General features: G+C 39.4%; 1 protein-coding gene across 3 annotated transcripts in view; it reads left to right on the top strand.

Moving 5' to 3' along the window:
* Positions 1-23,412, top strand: part of pard3bb (par-3 family cell polarity regulator beta b) — a 197,293-nt gene that overhangs the window by 10,353 nt on the left and 163,528 nt on the right. For all 3 annotated transcript variants that reach the window (XM_035676492.1, XM_035676490.1, XM_035676493.1), the window contains exon 2: positions 2,205-2,306. In XM_035676492.1, the coding sequence (XP_035532385.1) occupies positions 2,205-2,306 (102 nt within the window). The remainder of the gene's footprint in view (positions 1-2,204; positions 2,307-23,412) is intronic.

Raw genomic sequence — 23,412 nt, 5'->3', positions numbered from 1 at the left:
CTGATTGATAGTGCTCAAGGAAGATAAATGCTGTGCAAAAGAGAAAATAACACAATGTTTGAAAATCTATCTCCGTCATACATCTGGCCTGGGTGTCAGCCAAGTCAGTATTACAATGGGGCCATACAATGAATTCCAACAGGGAGGGAGGAAGAGAGAGAGGCAATTTAACAGTATAAACAGCCGCAGTGTCGGTGTTTTGTGTAACAGTGATTTGAATGGTGGTTGGTTTTGTGATATAATAGAAAAAGAAATTGTGTTTTCTTTATGGACGTAGGCTATATTTAACTCGGGATGAATGCTTTATCTTGAGTAAGCAAACACAACCCTGTTTGTAAGTAACTTTTACATATCAGCTGGTGCCAGGTGGCAGTGAAGAATGACAAGACTCAAGATCACACTTTGTATGTTTGGTCTTGTAGTTTTTCTCACGTAACACCTAAGCATGTGGAGAATATCTCAATCCTGAGAATAACTGAGGTAGACTTAGTAACTACAACACACCTTAACTTGAAAGTCTTTTAACTTGACGCATTTGAAAAGCGTTTGTGTGCCTAGCCTTAATGAACACAGTTAAGTGACGTGATGTGCAAAACTCCACACCAACAGATTACACAGCCATGCAGCTTCAAACCCTTCGGACCTAGTTATTGAAAATTATTGATATTCCCTCTGCTGGTTTATTGATTTGTATGTAAAGCAGATGAGAAAAAAAAGACCTGTCTCTAACCAGAGCTCCTGTATTATATGGACAAAGAAACTAATTTACACAAATAATTTAGTGCAAGTAATTTACTGGAAAGAGTTTTACAGCATAAGCAAGTTCAGAGTAAGAACTGGTATTGACATTGAGGCTTGCAGTGATATCCAGGGACTCAAAGCACCTTGCTCTATCTCACCCTCTCCCTGATGAGAGTTTTTGAAAAGCATTGACAAGCACCTGACCCTGAAAGAGTGATTTAATGGAGCAGCACCCTGTAACATTTTGAGTCATACCTTTCCTTAGGCTGTTTGTGGCTCTGTGTGTACTTGTGCGCGCACGGATGTGTGTGTGTTGTCTCAATATGTTGTTCAACAACCAGCTCTATGTAGTCAGCTGTCCAGTGCAGTGTCGATGTCATTAATCACAGACCCAACACAGCGGAGGAAGGGAGTGAGGAGGGGAGAGAGAAAGGGCCAGGCTGGAGTTGTAATCTGTACAAGGTACCTAGGGAAAGATGTGGAAGATGTAAGGAGGAAAGAAACAAAGAAGAGGGCAGAAATGGGAGGAGAGGGAGGGGGAGTTGAGAGGTGTATAAATGAGGAGATGAGGAGATGAGGAGATGAGGAGCAGAGGCAAGGAGTTGGTGACCGGAGGCCTTTTGCTTTTGCATTGGTTTAGTCCCATTTTAAGAAAATAAGACGTAAGAATTGAGTTAGATTTTGTTATTAAAACCCAGATTAATTGTACTACTTGGAAGAGTCAGTGTAATTGTTTCTTTATCATATATCCCCAGGTGTGAATAAAAACTAAACTGTCCTGCCATTCTGCATGTGATATGAGATGAAACCGTTCTCCATTGGTTTTTGATGAACCCTCGACCCAGGATCTTGTTTTTGTAGGGAATACGTAATGTCACAGTAAGATGCTGCACTGTTTTATGTGGAGTTTAAGCTACATTATATAATATTAAAAGTGAATAGACTAGAAACCTTTACACACCAGAGATGCAAAACACTTGCCTGCAAATATGTTGAATCAAAACTGTTTATACCGACAGCGAGGCAAAAGATAGGCATCAGATAGGCAGAGACAGCGCGTAGAGCCAGAATATTTTCGTGTTGGAACAGTGTAAAGACTAATAAAGCCTAAAGAGTTTTTTTATTTTGTTTCTGTCGAGTTTGAATGTGTTTTAAGATCGCTTAACAAAATCTTAGTTTATTATTAGAAAGTAACATGAACTTAGGTTGTATTTTCTGTTTAATGCAGAAAATTAGTGTTTTTCTTTTCCTTTTGGTGACTGTAATTTCTTTATTAAAGCTATGAGAGCTTGTTGTGTGTAGCAAACTCTACACACAATGATTATGTGTGTGCAAATATATTGGCAACTGCCGATTGCTGGAGTCTAAGTCAGATGCATACTGTATTTGCATATACTATAATGGGAAATGAAGGTGTCACATATTAAGTTGTTTCTTTACATTGGTTGTCTCCTGTATTATAGGAAGGAGATTTCCTGGTTCGTACTCACCATGTTGAATACTGTGACGGGGGGATTCTGGACCCAGATGACATACTCAGTGATCTGGTAGAAGACAAGGACAAGGTAAGAAACTCTCAGTGTAGAATGTAATGTTTTGTGTTTGCTCTTGATTTTAATCTTTTTTAAAGATTAAAGATATGAGATAGTTCCATTGCTCCATTTAATTTCACTTCCTTTAATATATAAGCACAGAAATTGTGAACAAAGTGGTGGTATGTGTTTTTAAGCTGGACACCAACAGCCATGTCTTCTTAATTAATACACGTGAAATGAAGCTAACACATGTGAGGTTACACTTAAATAACCTTTGATTAAAATGGCCTGTGTCCTGAATGACCAACCAGAAGCAGAGTACACAAACATGCATGTGGCTAACCAAATATCCATCCAGGTCGTTCCCAAGAAGTTAAACAAATGCACGGCAGTTGTTGTCAGGGTTCCCACACAACCCCATACTCAAATCGCCTACTTAATCCTAGGTTCGAGAAAAAACTGTAGTAAACTGTAGTCAGAGAAGATCGTCCGTGGTGAGGACTAATGTAGCATCCTATAAACGTTGACCTCCTACCTGTAATGAACCTACATCACTTCATCATGAACCCTTCATCAAAGGAGAAATAAAACTGGAGTTAAATGTGTAAATACTAGGCCGCTAAATTGTATTACCATTTGTAAGTAAGTGCTGCTCTGTAAGAAAATGTAAAATGACCTGAAAAGGATGTCTTAAAAAGAGTGCTTGTTCTCTACACAGAGCTACAAAATCACTGTATTTAAGTCAAACATCTTCAATCCTTTTGATATCGTTGCGATAATGCATATAATCCTTTTGATTTATACCTATTAATTAGTCATAAAACACTGTGTGTGCGCACAAGGGTGTATGCTTGTACGAATGTTTGAGTGAGTATCTGTGCCTGGTATTTTGTGTGTGCGTGTATGGGTTCACACACACACAGTATTGAGCCGCAATGGCCTATAAGCCACTCCCTTGAATAGAATATTGCCTCACAAGCAAAATTCAAAGGGAAAAGGTTTTAACTTGCCTTCAGCGTTAGGCCGTGTCATTAGCAATTCACTTTTGGAGACTTTGCAAACTCAATCCATATATTCCCCGTTTTTCTTATTTTTCCCCTGAGGAATGTGTCATTTTTCATTTTACCCGTTGGAAAGTGTAATTTTGTTCATACCGTCTCATAGACTCCGGCACTATCAGAATGTGATGAATGGCCTAGATTAAGGGCTTTTTGAACCATGACTTAGGACCTTAAATGAATCTTGAACCTTCTCTTGGTGCCTCTGCACATTAAAACAGTGTCAACATGTTTTAATGAGCCTGTGTCCTGTCGTGAACTGAATTTTTCATTTAGGTCACAGCTTAAAAAAAGTTGAAGAACCTACTGGCTAGAAAACATAAGTACAGTATATTTCCCTGTCCTCTGCGCATACTATATGCCTTCAAGGATGTATAAATACTGCAGGATGTGTTGGAGATTCTCTGAACTAATTAGGAACAAAGTTGCATTAGTTGGCAATTTCTCTCGGGGGTGTAAGAACCATTGGGAAGAACTGAAGTGATCTCTCTGACTCTAACAGGACTCAGGCCTCTATTAAGGTCAAAAAAAGAATCTCTTTGCTTATAATCTTCTTTTTTTAGATCGTGTGACCAAAATGCTGTTGTTAGCGTGAAATATGTGTCGTAAGTGTTTTTGCTTTGACAAGGTTAACACAAACCTGCTGTAGATATGTGACTGCTGAGAACTATCTTTGAAGTAAAGAAATAAAACTAATGTGACATTTTTAGAAATATTTATAGCCATGATTATTCTCAGTGCTTGTTTTCCCGATGAGCTCGTACGTATCAGCACGGGGGTGGGGGTTACATGTCACACTAAGCTGCAGCCCAGGGGCCATATGAGTCAGTGACAGGAGCAATAACAGAGTCAGGAGACCAGGAACTGACATAGGGGGTTACTATTATGAGAGCCTGTTGCCATAGTTTTTTATTGACAGAGCAGCATGCACTGATCCTACTGTTGGCTAATTTTCACTTTAGGCCAAACATTGGCTGTAAATAGGGCCTTTGCCGTTTTTCCTACACACTTCACAGCCCGTTGTCATTCTTAGCTCGTCAAAAACACACAGTTGTTCAGTTAGTTGCAATCTGCTACTTCCCTGGTTGATGCCACTAAATCCCACACACTGGACGTTTTAAGGGTTTCCAGGTTAGTTGGGCCACAGTTGGCACAAAGCCAGCTGCCCCTGCTTACAGGAGGTGGCGGTTTGTGCTGTTACTATGGAGATGAAGTGTTTTAAACATGTTAGCGAGGTAGCTACAGTCGGTGCCAACCAAAGCTATTTATAGCACCTTTCAGACATGCACCCCGTTAGGGCAGTTAAACATGGGGGTCTCATGTCTGAATAAGCTCTCTGGTTACTGTAACAGTCGGCCATCTTACTGGGTCAGCACAAGTCTAAATTGAATGTAGTCAGATTAATGTAAAAGCTGCAGCAGCACAAGGTCCAGAGGGAGAAATGTTCATCTTGTAATGTTACCATCTTCTAAGATCACTGTTATAAACATATTATATGAATAAGTCAAAGTAAGTGAAAGCATCACGGTTCACATGGCCTGATGTTCAACGCTGATTGATTGATTGATTGACATTCTTCTGTTCAGTAGTACACGTTCAGTCTGACGTTGAGTCAGAGCTCCACTGCTAAAAGCTACTGATTTGATCAGTGATGATAGTGATTTAGTACAGTCAGTTCACTTTGAAAATGTGTTGAGGAAGCATCCAGTTGATGTCAGAAAAGAGGAAGTAGTATATAAGTCTGGCTAGAAGTAAAATTATTAGATAAGCACTGGATCATTTGAATAGTTGGTCTAGAGTTGCAGCTGGTTTAGCAAGTTTCTGTATCAAGGATGGAGTTATAATGACTGTAAATGTGTGTGTGTGTGTGTGTGTGTATGAGGGGGGGTTGTTTGTCTCAACTATATTTTAAACTCTCCTCATATTCACTCAAAAAGGATAGTAATGCTTTTTGTTAATCTCCTTTGAATGCAGTGAAGCTGCACAAAACTAAAATACGATTGCAGTGCAGAAACCAAACATAAAGGCACATCCATACTACAAAATACACATTTCAATACTGGGATCAAATAAAGTGCCACACACTAATTCCCCAAACACACATACGGTGAGACACACAGACACACAGACAGAAATAAACTGCACAAAATGATACCCAGCAATACACACTTCTGAGCACCAGAGATTGCATATGAAATGAAAGTGTGAAATATTCATTGGATTCTGAAGCGAGGCTCTCATAGTATTACTGAGCTGAGATTAATAAATGGCTCATAATCCCAGATGAGTGTTTTACTGTAGGCAGACTCAGACTGCCTAGCTTTAGGTTTATAACCACAAAGAAAACAGAGAAGATCCTTGAGGTCTGTTGAAGACAGAGGTCAAAAAAATACTATTTCAAAAATACATGGCTGAAATATACCCAAGTGGTGCATTTGAGGGAGAGAGCGCTGAAATGTATGAAGGTTTGAGGGGATATTTATGTAGCAGCTCTGAGGAAATGTGGGTGTGCTTTAAATTCAGGATATCTATCTGTATTAGAGGGTGACATGGAAGTGGATTTTCACTCCTGTCATCTCCCAGGAATTTGATGTTCTCGCCATCCTTTTCTTAGATTACTTGAGTTCTTGGTGTCGCTAGAAGAGAGGTTTCTTGTCCAGGACACGTTCAGCATAGCTTAGCCTAAAGACTGGAAGCATAAGGAGAATGCCTAGGTGTGTCAAAAGCCAAAGGTACGTTTAGGTGCTGTGTTTTTTTTCTCTCAACAAACCAACACTCTGATGGTTATTTAAGGACCAGTGTGTAGGATAAGTGGCATCTTGTGGTGTATATGCAGATCACAACTCCCTCCCTTCACCCTTCCCTTCTAAGTGCGAAAGGAGAAACTACGGGAAACGTGCTAAAAACGTATACGGCCCTATCTAGAGCCAATGTTTGGTTTGTCTCTTATAGGCTACTGTATAAACTTGACGGTTCAACATGGTGGAAGGTGACCGGCATCATCTGCAGTTATAAACAGCTCATTCTAAAGTAACAAAAACATAACAATCCCTGTATTCAGGTGATTATTCACTAATGAAAACACCCCTATGAATATTTAATTCCATTTCTGCCAATAGATCCTCTTATGCTCTACACTGGACCTTTAAAACTAAATGGGAGACTCAGCAATCCTGTTCAGTAGGGGGACCCTCAATATAACTCTATTCCTACCTCAAAGAGAATGCTACTATATAACTATAGCAGGGTAAAAATAATGTGGGCAAAGTATTTTTGTGTTTGTGGTGGTTCAAGTACCTTTAGACCACCCCCCCACCCCCCCACAACACCCCAACCTTTTTTCTCCATTACCCTAATGTCTCCCTTGCACGTTGTTTTTCAAGCCCACTCACAGCTTTATGCCAAAGAAAATGAAAAGTAAGCAGGAAGTATGGATTCCCATCAGCATTTTCTGTGTAGCTTGAAGTGTAATTCCTAATGTATTTTTCCCATCTTGTAGGTATTGCAGAAACAGCCTTACAGAGACCAGGGTTTGTTTAAAAGGTTAGCTGCTAATGGAGCGAGAGGGGAGAAACACTGTTGCCTTGTATGATATTGATGTTTGTTGTGGGACATTAATAACACATACTTTTGATCAAATGCACACACACACACACACACACACACACACACAGACAGCATGTGTCCCTTTGCACACATCAGTGTTAAACATAAATATTCTTTTTCAAGCATGCACACACGATCACAGCAAGCATCCATTTAAAGTTCTCTTTTTTGTTCACTCAGGCACACAACCCATTCTATGAGTTTATTAGTATGCAGTATGTGCATTTGTGTGTTTGTATGTAGTAAAGCTTAATATTATTGATCAATGTAGAGGAGACTAACAAGCAGCATTCAGTCATTGCACTCTATGAACCGGCTCCGGTCTTTTTAACACTTAAACACACATATACATGTATTCAGACAGACACAGTGTTCATTTTGTATGTTTTTAATTACATTAATTTAAGTTATTGATTAAAACAATACATTTGTCAAACAATAACACAATATAATCATATCATTATGATACAATACCAGTAAAGTAACCTGTAATCCTGGTTACCCATAATGCCTCACACGTTGCCTATTTAGAAAAAAAAGATGGCTAAAGACACCCTCTGTGGAAAGCTTACTGGAGGTAGGGGGCTCTCCATGAGCAGAGCTCTAATGATGGGTAATTGTGCCAATCATTATTTATCTCATTGAAAGCTACACACACATACATGCACAAGACACTGCAAATGGTTTGATCATATTGCAGCCTCATGCAGATGTAGATACTAGTAACCTTTACCAGGACATCCTATTGGTTCTGCTTCTACAAAAATGGCCCACAGCATCAATATTCATGACAGAGGATACACTGTTTATTATGGTTTAAGATAGGTCTCTTACACAGGAAAAACACAATTGGAATCTCTATGAGGAGATATTCTTATCATTTTTTAATAATTGACACTGCATGGTATATTCAGTGCCTTGGAAACTTTTTTTGTATCCTTCCTGTGATCTGCACTTGAATAACTTTGTCACAATTTAATTTATTATGTTAACAAACGTGAACATCAGAAGCTGCAAATGAATTGCCCCTTCTCGGGATCAATAGAGTTGTCTGAATCTGCAAGAAGAAAGAGGAGCTTGAGATCTCTGATGTTCCTGGGTTTTTCCAGTGGGCACATTCTCAGTGAAGTTTAGTTCAGTTAGGCCCTACAATGCCACAATAGTGTAATTTTCTGAAGAACTGTTTGTAAATTGTCTTGTTAATCCTGTTAAAATACACTTTGAATTGATCAAACTTGAAGCATGTCTGGCGATTATACTGTCTGGCAGGCTGATGAGATGAAACAACCTTAAAAAGTCTGACTTGGAGACATTAAGATGGACAGTTGGTGGACTTCAGCCAACTCAGTGGGGCGCACATTGTGTGTCTGCTTGTAAGTGTGTGCGTGTGTGTGTGTATTTTCACCGAAGTGTGTATGTGTTAGTTTTCCAGTCAGCCGGAACCATTTGCTGGAGAAGACAAAAAGGGCAACAGTTCATCTCTCAGTTTCGTTAATATTTAAATAATGCTCTCATTTTCTCTTTTTCTTTAACTCTTCTTGTTTTGTCCGTATGATTTGCTTTCTTTTTGTCTGGCCCATGTTGCCGTCACACTGGGGGGTATTAGGAGCAGAGTAGGAACAGACAGAAAGACAGACATCCAGACTGGCATTCATACAGACAGCGCCTGCGGTGTTAAAATGTAAAAATGTAATATGGCTTTAGAATATGCAAGGAGGATAAACTTTATTAACAGAGGAGAACCTGCGTTACGGATTTTCTCTAAATAAAGTTATTTCATTTTGAATGTCTTATTCTAGCCTACATTTTAATCATAGGTCAGAGATAGCTCCAAAAATTAGCAAATTTCCATGTCTGAATATCTTTACCTCCCAAAAAATTCCCCTTTACTCCTCCAACAACTCTAATCCTACTTTGAAAGGATTTATCCGCTAGTTATACCTAAATAATTAAAATAATCAAAGGTCACTACAACACCAGAATCATTAACAAAGTAGCCAAATCTCTGATAATGAGGAAATCATTCAGAGCAGGTTCCCTGGTGTCAGCAGGCCCTTCCCTCCCTTCTGTGCTCTCTAATTCCACAGTTCAGTCCATATCCATGATCACGAAAACTGCTGATCGGCGGCGAATAACACACGCTGCTGGTAACAGATGTAGCTCTGTCAAACTTGCTAATTTATTTCTGTCTTTCTGCCTATGCACTGCCTTTCTAACTTAGAACATGCACGCACATTAATGCTATATTTGCTAGACGTGATACTTCTTGAAACAAATTAATCAATTAAGGGCTTACAAGAAGTTCATTAAGTGAGTGTAAGTGAGAAATGATAATGTTGGGCTGCTGCACAATTTATTTAGACGTGCGCACACACACACAGACAGGCGCAAATAAACACACACGGCAAAAGTAATTTGGCCGAGCTAATGTACGTGTTGCATCATTTACAGATTGATTGCTGTCATCACTGATTGTGTGAACTCGTTAAAAGCATTTACAATGGAGCTGGAATATAATCATTTAGACATTCATCGTTACAGATGGTTTTAGTTTAACTTTTTATAAGGCAATTAACTGTGGGGCTAATAGCTCTGTTAGGTTAAAAACACATTTATTAAGTTCAAATACAGTTTTTGTTTTGTTTGGAAAGTATTTTAGCCAGTTAATTTAATGTTCTGTGTGCTAGTATCTAGTCATATGTCTATGAATGCTTATGTATGTTTGTGTCCTGTAGGGAATGTATGTGTGAAGTGTGAAGAGCAGGACACTTGTACAAGTCATGTAAATGGAAAAAAAGAGAATGATCATTGTATTTAGTATTTTCATTGAACTTGTATAATACACCTATGTTGTTACAACAGAGAGTAGATGAGTGAGCTTAAACCTTGAATGTTACCACTGGAGATGAATGGATGGATGGGATTAATACTCGAAAACAAGAATGGCTGGAGCAATCGAGATAAGGCAAAGACACAAATACAAAGAAAGCAAAGCACAGCCAGTAAGTGGGTAATTATTGGAGAGTAAGGGGATGATAGACAAAGCTTCCGCTGTATGAACAGTCTTTCCTCATTGTAACCGAGCTCTTGCATTGCCTGAGTGTCGAGTAAATGTAAAGTTATTGTAATTCACATATGGCACTGGCTATAGGAGATCTTTGGCTCTCTTTAGTCCTCTGTGTTACACATTATCTAAGCCTGCCCTCTAGCTTTCCAACCCTTTTCCAGTGTCTCCTCCTCCCTAACTCTTTATCCAGCTTTCCCACTACTCCACATGTCTCTCCTCCTTTTTCTCTCTGCTTTCCCTTTCCATCTCTTTTCTTTCCCCTTTCCCCTACTCACCAGCTTCACTCCGTCATTCTGAAGAGCAAAGCACAAGCCAGTCAGAGTGAGGCAATTATGACCCTGTTGGAAGGGTTATTATGCATAATGCCCCATAATCCTCCTCTACAGTTTTCATCATAAATGACATGTACATTAAGTCTGTGCAGTATATACGTGCTGACAGCAACCCCAGCTTCAGCCTCAGTTTGTAAAATCACACACACACACACACACACACACACACACACGCACAGAGCGATTTTTAAAGCACTGATTAGTAAAGATGATGCAGTTGTAATGTGATTATTTATAGCTGCTTATTCTGGTGTGACAAGATAATGAAGACAATAGATGCCAGACAGACATGCAGTATTTGATTGGACTCTTATGTACAGCATTCTGTGTAAGTTACTTATTTGTGCATTAAGGTAGTTGATGATAAGGTTCTTGTAGCATTTTGTGTTTGTGTCTGTGCGTGTGTGTGTTTATTGCTGGTTAACGCGTCGGCATTAATTGAACCATGACCCAGATCAAGACAATGAGACTTCGTAGGGATTTGACAAACATGCAGACGTATTTAGGAGCAGCAATTTCTGTGGGTAGCCTCTCACACAGTCCACATTTAGTCACAAAATTTCAATCCTGATTTAACAAAAACCTGATACGTAAACCAAGAAGACAGGCAGCCAATAAATCTCATTGTTCACCTCGAAGCTATGTGTTGAGATTAATAATCATATTAGCATTGTGTTAAGTATTTTATAATTAATATTATTTTTTGTAGCTTTGCCAATATCATTAACTCTTGCCAGTCCAATAATGTCCTATTTATTCAGTTTTAACATTAGATTATATTATTTATTCATATATTTTATCCGACTCTAGCAGTATTATTCTATATTTAGACAGAATCTTTTATCCATTTAATATTAATAATAAACCAAATAGTTGACATTTGACATTTAAGTTTTACCATTTGTCTGTAGCGGCCCTTTGTGCCCTTCTGCATGTCTTCATATACCAAGAGTATATCCCTCAGCTGATTTTTGTCTCTGAGTGGCTGCTCTGTTATCTCTTGCTCTTGGGGTTGACTGGCGTGACCCCTAATGAAACGCTTTTCTATTCGAGAAGTGTGTTTTCAGTTGATATTTTACTTTGCTATGATTATAGATTATAGGTTAGATTACCTTTACCAGTGAAAAAACATGTCAATCACTAGCAGATTCCAGCATGTCTGGCTATGGCGCTTGTTTTTGTGCCAGACCTTGCGTCTGACCCTGGCTGAACCTGAATTAAGTGCTAAAATTCTGCTGGGGTGAAAGAAAATAATGATTTAATTTAGCCTTGCTACTTATCTTTTAAAGTGTATGAGGGATGTTTGTCTCAAAGTTTCTAAGTCCTTTTATTTAGTTTAGTTTTTTATAAACTATATATACATTGTCATTTCTCTGTTATTTCTCCTGCTGTTTTTTCAGCTTGTCCTAATCATATTTATCAATAGATCTTTCAGGCCAACTGAGTTCAGACATATTTTCCTTTTTAAAAGTGTGCAAAGCTTGCAAAGGTTAAGTGAATGACCAGGAAGGACAAACATACACACACACTCACACAAACACACGCCTACACCTACACACCTACACACACACACACACACACACACAGTGGGTGTTGTCGTGTAATACTAACAGTATTGTAGCCACCTTTGCCCCCTCAGCCCTCCATATGAGGTGGCCAACATCGGGAGAATAATATTGACCTTCCACTAAAGAAAGCAGTGCTGCTTATTGCTTTCACACGTTGCTACGGTTTCCTTTACTGGGTATGTTGGTGTATGTGTCGATGGGAAGTGTATGTAATATGCACACATGCACAAGTCTAAGGAGAGATGGGATATATGTTTCACCGGTGTGTTTCTTGGGGTATATCGTTGGCGGCAATGGAATAGGTGTGTCTTTTGTGAATGGTCTTGATCGGTTTTGGAGAGCAACTAAATGTTGTCTTCAGAAACATTCCAAGTCACTGAGAGCAAAGGGCCACAGGTCAGACTCGAACCACGTGAGCTATCTGGCCGGCCCTGTTGGTCTTTTTATAAAAATTAGAAGTGCTGGTTGTTTTGAGGTCTAGGACAAAAAAACCTTATGTTCTTGCAAAACATACACATGACACTTTCTCTTCAAATTTAGAAATTATATATATTTTGTTATAAACCTAACACAATGTCAGCCAGCGTCATACAAACCCAAGTTTTTTGTGTTGTCACCACTTCTTTTGTCCTAATGTATGTATGAATGTGTGTACTTGCTCTTCCTAGTCCTTCAAAAGGGTACAAGAGCCATAAAGTCTTCTGCTGGTCCACTATACGTGTGATTCAGATGTCATTCCTTTGTCATTTTCTTTATGTAGCCTGACATTTTTCATTTTATAGTAATCATATGTGTTAGTTTTCATTGATGGGTTTATCTTGTGTGTGTGTGAGAAGGTGTGTCTGGTAGTCCTTGAGAAGGGTAGAGGGACTATAAACCTTATCTTTCTTCAGGAGCTGAGGTATCTGCTATCAGCCGAATTGTGAATTATATTTGATGAGGCTATGGCCTCATTGGTAAATTGCAGTACACTGACACATATATCAGTCTACATTGACAGTCAACATATATTAAAATAGCACCCTTTACTATATGTTCATTCTGTATGTACGTGTGTCAGCTTTTAGTGATATATGACTTACTAGGTTATATCTTCAGCATTGATTTACAGTGTCAGTCTGTATAATGAATATCCTCCTCTGTGTTTTTGATAGGGTGAAAGCGTATATATTCATGATTGGGGGTTGAACAGAGATCCATTATGAAAGACAAAATAATAACCCTGATTGTGTGTGAGCTTTTCAGTGTGTGGGCTGCAGTCAGAGAAGGGTAGGGCCTTCTTTGATCTAAAATCTTATTTATAGGTAAACTCTAATGGGGATTTTACCATGTCTGTGCATGTGCGTGCGTGTGTGTGTGTGTGCGGGTTAATCATGTGTGTATATTCTAGGTATAGATATTGATGTGTGCAATGAGCTCTTTATGTGTGTATGATTCCATTGAATCATCTGTCAAATTGCTGCTGACACTACGCCACCTCCATCTGTATGCCTCTCTCTTTAACACACAGACGCACCGCATAACTCATCAAGAACACAATGACTTCAAACATAACCTTTAATGCTGCATAGCCTCATATGTTACAGCCATGTCATGTTTCACTTGATCACACACCCAGATGGGTAATACAATATAACTCGTGTGGCACATTTTGAATAGGTTGGTAATGTTCCATTAGTTTGATTGCTTACAGCCTGTCACACATGATGGGTAGAAACAATAAAATTGGAATAGAGCAAAACTCAATTAAATGGCTGTTTTTATGTTGTAATTTAATGGTTTAATTTTAATATTGCTCATTTACGACGCAAGTGACGATAGTGGATTGTTTTGCTTAGGCACAGATACACGGAGATGAAAATGCACGCAGAAAGATCCACACACCAATATACTTTTACTTACATACACACACACATACCCACACACCCTCGCTCTCTTCAAAAGCAGTGGAGTGGAATAATGGACAAGGCAATGGAATAGTGGGGAGATTTTATCATTCACACTCTCTTAACCACCAGCCATCTGCTAAATGCACACATTCTTGTCTTTGTGTCTGTGGGTGTATGTATGCAAGTGTACCACTGCACATGCGCATGAATGGATCAGTCTAATTCCTTGGAGGCTTGGACGAACACTCATCATGTTAAATTGGCTGATACGGTTAATTCATCGGCTCAGACAGAATTGTGTATCTTGCTTCTCAGTAGGGAAGTTCCTGGCGACTAATTTTGCAGTCGATTAAACGAAAATTTTAATTTAGACTAGTCGACTAGTTTAAAAGTAATTAAACACATTCAGAAAACAGTCAAAATTGATCATAATTTAAAGACTAAGTACACAAAGCGCACATACACAGTTCTCTCTCTGTTATATACCTCAGTATATCCTGTTGCATTGGACACGGGGCACTTTGTTACATTATTGGTATTCATGTCAGGAAACATTACTGTAACTGGCAACATATGGACAGTGACTTTCTGCAGGGACAGTATGTGAATGATTAGAAATTACATGAAGACGCTGTTCGTGTTATTAGACAAAAAAAGAGATCGCTCTCCTGGCTGCTTGATCGTCGTGGAATGACCTGATACACGATGCTTTTTGAGTTTTTATTTAACTTTGTGAACGTCAAAACGTAGATGACGACATCTGCGAGGATGCAAAGTTACAGAGCCTTCAGGGAGCGCATAAGCTAACGCTACATTAGCTAACTTAACGTCTCCAGTCTGTCAGTCAGCATATACAGCGAGACTGACGGCTGTTTTATAATGTGATCGCTAGTTTGTAAGTGCTTAGTATCCTAACTTACCATACTCTGGATATTTTCTTTTCAATGCCAGTTCTACCATCCTCTTACCCCTGAATAGTGCCATCTCTAACAAATTAGTTGTGTGAGGTTAGATGTTACCGCAGTAACAAAATGTTTTTACTATAACTTAAGAATTGGGCCAGAAATGACTCTTAAAACCAAACAGAAACCAATGCAAATGCACACTAAAATGTGCATTCAGCAACTTAGCTGTTCAGTTACTATGTTAATAGAGCTGCTTGTGTGTAATGTCACTTTATTGATGCCTTTTTTCTAATTGTGGTATCATTGAGCTGATTGCAAAAGATAGACAACCATACCGAAATGGACGGATAATGGAATGAATAGATAAATGTCTTCATTCATCAAAGAAGGAAAAATATCAAATTAACCTAAAACTTGCAGTGTCCATTATATTCCAATGAACCGATGTGTTAAGATACATGGGGCTCTCTCTCAAGAGTTTCCAATTAATGGAAATTTTTTCCTAAAGGTCATCCAGGCTTGACTCATGTATCATTATCACTGTTACATAGAGAGGTTGCTCATTATGACGGGACAAAGAGGAGACAACAGTGAGCTCTCACTATAATGAACCTAAATGTTCCCTCTCACCTTCACCCCATCCCTCTGCTCTACCCATCCTCCACCTCAACTCTACCTGTTTACAGCAGTTATCCTCTCTACACTCATTCGCTTTGTCTTCTATTCCTACTCCATATCTACTCTTTCCTGGCTTTGTGTACTGCTTTTCATTGAACACAGCTCTTCTTTCACCATGTCCTGAGTCCTCCACCAGTACTTGGTAATGCCTTGGCCTCCTACTCTCTGCCTTCTCTTGCCCCCTTCCTTCCCCTTCATCATGCACCCCTTTCTTTCACCCGTTTCTCTAATGAATCCAATCATTTTTGAGTCACACCTCAGTGTGCACACACACACACACACACACACACACACCCACACCCACGCCCACACACGAGTGTGTACTCTTCATTTGTCAAAGGCACATAGAGACGTGATCCAGACCTGATACATATGTTGACCCTTAGCCAGGAACCAGGGGGGTTAATTGAGTAATGGCTTTTGCGAGAGGGAGAGGATACTAGGAGGGAGGATGAGAGAGAACGCCAGGGAGAGAGGCAACAGGAATGAGAGCATTAAGGCAGCGAGAAAGAGACAGATAGGTGCAATTTGTAAGAGCATATGAAAAGAGGAGAAGCGGGAGGGTGCATGAGAGAAAGGGGTTAAGTGCTACAGTGAATAAAATGAACGATAGAGGGAGGCTGGTAATTAAAGAATTGAGGGAGGGACAGTGAAATAAAGACAAATGTGGGGTTAATGGTGACAGTGTGTGAGATGGACACAAGGTGACAGCATGAGGCAGCCAACCAGCAGGATATGGAAGATTGATTTTAAGCGATAGAGAAGGGGTTAACAGAGTGATTGAAATGAAACAAAGAGAGAGGCAGAGAGGGTGAAAGTGAAAGGGTTAATTATGAATATAATAAACGATGAAGCCTGCAGTCTTCATGGACCTTGGCTCTTAATTAAGGAAACACAGCTGCACCTGGGACCCACCTAGAATAGATGGATACACAGTACTGCATGAAATTGTGTGTGTGTGTTACTAATTGTTATTGTTATGAAGTCCACCTCCTCATGGATTCATTGTGTTGATGAATTATCTTAATGAAGTGCCTAAATGTGGGGTTTGTTGGGGATAGACTAACTAAATGACCAGAATTGGTCTATCATATGATTGTGTGTGAGTCAGTCTGTGTGAACAGACACACACAGGAAAATCAAGTGTTATTTTGTGGGGTCCAGATCACGAGGCCAAGGCAAACACATCATTCCCTGCCATCACTTTCAGGCAAAAAATAATTTTATTTTGTATACATACATGGGAAATATGCTAATACACAATTACGAAGTAAAAAAAAAAGATCAAATAATAAACCTAGATAAGCATGTAAAATTGTTCATAAGTAAATATGTTGTCTAAAATTGGCCTTTTGTTGTTTGCTTTTAAATTTATATATTGAGTTTTTGAAAGATATTTAACCGAATCCCAAATTCCTCATTAAATGTACCTATTTTCATCCGTAGCCATTAAAAATCTCAAGTGGTCTTACAAGCAAAAGACCACTTGAGATTTGTGAAAAGTGATTGCTCTTGAAAAGAGAAATCTGAATTTAACTCAAAATATATATTTTATGGCGTTTGAGAACAGGCAAGTAATTGAGATTAAGACAGCAAGCAGATTTGTATGGGTGAAAAACAGCTTTTAAATATCCCTTATAACCTCTGAAGACCTGCCAGTCTCATTCTGTAGTTCATTGTGGGGACACAGACAGCATAATTTGCTGCTTGATCTAATGACTTAAAAGCCTCAAGTTGTAACCATTTAAGCGTTTGAAGGTATTTAGAATTTTGCCGCACAAAGCCTCAGGCTGTTCCAAGAAAATGTGTTTAAATCTACCTGAGAGATCGTAGGCTAATGTGAAAGTTCATTCATTGCAGTTGTGATTTTGGGCAGTGTGTAATCTCTGTTAAGGTGGATTGTCCCTTTAAGTACACATCATTTGGTGTCTAGATGGATTTGATTCATGGTCTTGTGAATAGAAGATATGATCTGTTAGGAACACTAATGTAATCACTCTGTGTTGGCTTGGCTTTACTCTTCACCTCAATCATAGAAATGTTAGAACGACTGCCTCTCATGTCAACCTTTTAGAAAGAAAAGCTGTCTGTGATGTGTGTGAGAGTGTGAGTGTGTGCTCTTTGTGGGCACTGTGTGTATGTGGTCAGGAGAGATTTATCGTGTGTATATGTATGTTTTCATCACACACACACACACACACACACACACATACACACACACACAGACCTACCAGCAGTTAGCAGAAAGATTAACATACATTGACAGAGTAATGTGCTGGGCGGTGAGAGCTTTATAAAGAGTGAACCTGTCCCTGAATGTGTGTGACTGATGATAACAGGCTCATTTAATTGCCTAACCCCGACACACACACACACATACACACACACACACAGATCATCAGTTCCCTGAGTAGGCGTCACATAATTTCTGTCATTCACCTTGAGGAGATGGAGGTAAGACATGATGGAGGGGTGGGAGAAAGGAAGTAAAAGAGTAAGACTAATAACTAACTGATAAGAGATCAGAGGCATTAACTGTTTCTTAGCTTTCACTTTTGGTAAACAGTTGAAAATGTACTTAAACCTAACCAAGTACAATGTCTGTCAGCTGTTTGTCTGTTTTGGTAATGCAACTTAACACAGAATACCGTATTTTACACTCATGTATGTATGTAGTATGAAGACATGGAACATCTTTATTTTTGGCTGATCGAAATCAGCAGATACTTGGGACAAGACCTGGTTCCTGGACCGAGAAGCACAGGTTTTAAATTTCACATGTTTTTACTATCAACTCTGTTATTTGGAACATCCGGCAGCAACATCTTTCCATGGGCAGTCATGAAAAACAGAGGTACAAGTTCTTTGTGAACTTTGGTACCACTTAAGAGAAGAAGTTAGGCTTCTGTGTAGACTCATTGGCCAGATATACTCCAGACTGAACATGGACAGATGAGGTTCATTTTATTCTATACTACATCGGGTTAGAACTTCGATTCTAGCTTACAAGTTGGTGAGTTAGAGCATAGTTTTTGTTTGATGTCCAGTTGAGGACCTAAAATCTCCTTGAGAGCAAACTGATATAGGAACAAGCTATTGTGGTGTAACAAGCAACATTGCCATGTTTTTGTCAGTCAGTCACTGTTAGTATGTATGTTTAATATGAATGACAGCATGCACTGATTACCATTAAACCCCAAAACACATGCACTGTCTCCCTCTTTCTTTCTCTCTCTCCCATCTTCTCACACACACACACACACACACATTTTATAATGGGAGCATCTGCAGACACTAATGAATAGACTGAGTGAAGGGAGAGATCCTTCCAATCAGAATGATAATTTAGGTCAAACTTTAGGTCACAACATTGTTACCAGCAGTTAACAGTCAATTCTCATTGTGAAACACTTCATATTGTAATTTCCCAATCTGCACATTTTATTTTGATGTCATGGTTCTTCTTTTTACAATAGACATAAAAACATTTGGTTGAGCTGTAATCCCCATACAAACCCACATACAAATTCAAAGAATGAATTCTACCACTTTAAAGACACAACAGTTTAAAAGCTACAAGAAGAACACTATGTTCAGAAGGGCATTTAGTTAAGACATCAGGATACATAATAAAACATAAATAAATGACATGTTTTACTTGTCTGTCCCTCCCCATGGTATCAAAAATGGTACTGGATAATGAAACTTTTCAGAGAATTGGAAATGTATGTAATATTCCAACTAAATTCTACCATATATGATGTGATGTTTTTTAATATTCTAGATGATGTTGCATAATTAAATGCATCAGTTTCATTAAAGTCATAAAAAAATAAAGACAAAATGCAAATAAATATGTTGTCCTTAATATTAGTCTAATCATGCACGCAGTCATAACATAAACTCTTATATATAATGGACCCTGTGTTGTAGTGTAATAAATACTGTCTTAACGGACTATATAATGTTCAGTTTAGCTTTACAAGAGCTGCTGATGTTTAGGAGACACGGCCTGAACCAAGGATAACCCATTTCAAACTGCTTTAGGGAGATGGGTGAAGTAAAAAGTTTTTCAGTTTACAAAAATATATAAGTTATTCTATCTTGGGTAGAAATAGTTTTACCTCCACAAAGGATGTTATGTTTTCCATGCCATTTATGGCTACTGGCCCTATTTTCATGAAACTTGGTGGAAGGGTATGGCATCAGTCAGGGAACCTAATAAATGTTTGGGGAGATCCAAATCATGGGGTGGAGACACAAATTATATTAAATTTTTCTATGGCAAAAACGGAAATTGCGGAAAACAATACTGGATAACTGGATAGGATTTTTCTGGATTAATCTGGTATTCCGGATTCCCTGACCCCCCTGAAGACTGAAGTCCTGGCCGTGGCAGAGGTCTGCGTACTCTGAGTGCCTTTCTAGTTTTTGTATTTTTCCTTGCGCTGGTTTGAAGTGACATGGTGAGATTGATTGTTCTCCTTCAGCTCTGAAGGAGATAAGCTGTCTGGGGGTCAGGAGACAACCTTTCAGCAATTAACCCCATAATCTCCGAAGTGGTTACAGATTATCTGGATGGCTAAAGCGGCAATCCTCCATTGTATAGAATGGGACAGCAACCCTCCGTCAAACATGTTTAAAGTTTTCTAAACTTTACAGGTACAAGCAATAAAGGAATTATTTTATTTATTGCTATTCATTTAAAAATCAGTCCCACTTGAGAGGGCTAATAAAACATATACTAGTGGTAGGTGTGAGACAGTATACGCTCTTAATTCTTGTGTTTCCGTGTGCATGAGTGTGTGTGTGTGTGTGTGTGTGTGTGTGTGTTTGTGTAGTTCATTGATCCAGGTTTAGGACTGTCAGCTGACAGTTATTACAGCTTAGAATTTTGACACGTTAATCCTCTGATAATCACCATCAAAACGCAGTGTGTGTGCGAGTGTGAAACTGGGTTTGCATGTATGTGAGAGAGAACATGGGGTGCATGGTTGTGTGTGTAGCCTAATCAGTCACATCTGACAGACAGAAAATCCTACTTCAAAAGCCACTCAGACATCCATTGTTATGTCGAGAGCCAATTGAAAGAGATAAGATGTAGGAAAGAAAGGAGAGGAGGAAGGAAAGCAAAGCTGGATAAATTAGCTATCAGGGGATGTGAGAGCTGTAGACTAAACCACTGATGTTGGTTTGAACATTGACAACTTTTAAAGCTATACGTCATGCTTTAACATGCATCTCTTTAATTATCCACAAAAATGAAAACCCTATTCTGTTTCAACATGACAGTACAAAGCAAGGTCCATAAAAATGGTTTTCTGACGTTGGTTGTGGAATAGCTTGCAAAATACCAATGCCCTTGGTTTTGGAACGGAATTTACCACAGTCACCAATCGGCAACCTCAATGACTGGCAAATGAACACAAGGCAGAAGAGCCAGAAACTGGAGTTCCTCAAAGGGCCACTTGAAGCTGGAACCATTGAGTGATACATGGGTAACGTAAAGGAAGAACTTTAAACTCCACACAGAATGGCATTGTCCTAGTCAGGAACTGAATCCTGGTCCTTCTTGCTGTGAGGTGACAGTTCTAACCACTGTGACTCTCTTCAGAAACCTAGGGATGATGTCTTCCTATATAGTCATAAGGGATACTCTTGCATCACATTGTGAATTCCAGTAATTTTGCATGAATCTCTGCACACTATTTTCATAACTCACTAAGTAAATACCATTCAGTAAGTATTGGACCACAATAATGTTGCAAGCCTGCAAAGTAGTTACTTAAAACTTTGAATTGGTCAGTTGGGTTCAGGAGGTGTGGTTACAGCAGTTGGGGCCCAATACTTCTGTTCATTTTTGTTTTTTTTAATTAGCAAAAGTAAATGATTCCAAATTGCCTTTCCTTTCACCATTTCCCCCCAAATTTGTGAACAATATACTCACCTTGAAAAACTGACAGTTCTTACTCCCTTCTTCCCAGTGGGTGGAGCCTGTGCAGTTTTCTCCGGTTAACAGGCTCCTCTGGTTTATGAGTGCTGTTGTTCAGACCGCTACTGGTGGATCATTGAGAATATGGCCTGCACAGAATGTGTCCATCTGTGCCACTGTGTGTCTCCATAACGCTGTTCCATATGGCCAACTGTGGTCTACACACACAGCCTCGGGGAGGTCGGTGGTAGATAGTTAACACACACACACACACAACACACACCAACACACAACACAACACGAACAACACACACACAAACAACACACACACTCTCTCACTCACTCTCGTACACACAGATATTCTTCCTCATGCACAGTCATACATACATGTATGAATACAAGGACGCAAGCCAACAAAAATTCACACACACACATGCAAATATGGATGCAGGCAACTGCACACACTGTCTGCATGACTGAGGAAACAGAAGTTGTCATTATATTTTGGCTTTGTGACAGACAGAAGTTCCTACCTGTTTGAAGTTAACAAAGTCACTGAACAGTTGTACTGCTAGTGCTGATGGAGGATGTGCTAGTTTTGACAGTTACAATCATGTCTGCTTTATTTATCTCTCAATACTATGTCTATATACTATCTTTCAGTATGTTTTTTAACTGTCCCTCTGCTGACTTTGTGTAACAGTCTGCACTGTGCCCCCCTCTGTCTTTGTCTGTGTTTCTCATTCTTCATAGTATTTCTGTCCCCTATTAATCTTTTGCTTCCTGTCTGTCTGGATTTCTCATGCTCTACTGAGAGGTAAGGTGACTGGAGATCAATAGAGGGTCAGCACACACGTGCACACAAACCTACACAAACACTTAAAACTGCTGAGCAGGTGAATTTCATTCATCCATATTCTCCGTACGGAGACAACACCGTCCTGATTATCGATTACCACGGCGATGGATCGACTGCCACAGAGAGGTCATAGTCGGAGATGTGTGTGTGTGTGTGAATTTGTCCCTGTCCTTTTGTGCAGTGTATATGTGAATGCTTTTACGGTGTGTATATATATATCCCTTTCTGTAAAGTGTGTTTTTCAATCTGTACATAAATCTACTGTTGTTGAATAGAACGAGAGGGAAAGGGGGAGACACGGGGAGAGAAAAAAAAACCCAAGAAGGAATAAAATAGTGAGATTAAGAGTATCGAGACTGAGAGAGTGAGCGCGGGTGTATCACATTTATGTGTTAATCGATAAGCTCTTTGTTGCTTTGTGGGTGTATCCAATAGAGCAAAGTGCTGGAACATGATGATTTACATCAGCTGATTTGTAAGGAACCACTACAACTTAGAGGGGATAAGGGGACAGACAGGAGGAAGAGCAGGAGAGTAAAAGGAGGCTGGGTGAATGAGAGGAAGCTTTATTACACAGAAAGGAGGCAACCGGAGAAGAGGAAAGGCAGGAGAAGGGAGGGGAATTGAAGGGAAGCAATAGAGAGGAGGCAAAGTGAAGCCAGAGGGGAAAACAGGGCTAAGCAGGAATATTTGCTGATGAAAGACGAAAAGGCCAACTTGTACATAGCCTAGCATAGAAGAGCTGACCTGCCTCAGGGTTCATTCAAATTCTCTTTGTGATCTGCACAATTATTTTTATGTGCATCACACAGAAATGTGCAAGGCTTTTTAAAAATTACTTTTTCATGCTAGCTTATGTGTTTGTGTGCCTAGCCGAGTGACCTTATCTTGCCAGCCCCTGCACTGACTTCTTTTATGGGAGCACCACAAAGACCTGCATCGAAATTATGTCATGAGACATAAAAATGCCTCCTCTTTACTCTGGCATTACATCAAGGCCCGAGAAGGGAATGACGACATGCTGATAGAAAGCGCCTCGCTTCACACAGGCAGAAAACTGTTCTTTTGTTTAGATAGGAAACACATGGATGACACAATAACAGGCCGTAAGGGCCAGGGGTGGTAGCTGGGGGGGGGGTTCTGCTGGTGGCTTCAAGGTACACTTAAGATGCAGCTTCTGTTGTGTAGAGCTAGGTGGTGCTGTCAGTCTATACACTGTTATTGTGTGTGTGTATGTGTGTG

The sequence above is a fragment of the Morone saxatilis genome, unplaced genomic scaffold (genome assembly GCF_004916995.1).
Source record: "Morone saxatilis isolate NCDOM2014 unplaced genomic scaffold, NCSU_SB_2.0 Contig5, whole genome shotgun sequence".
Lineage (NCBI taxonomy): Eukaryota > Metazoa > Chordata > Actinopteri > Moronidae > Morone > Morone saxatilis.
The sequence above is the reverse complement of the archived record's forward strand: the minus strand, read 5'-3'. Positions and strand labels throughout refer to the sequence as shown.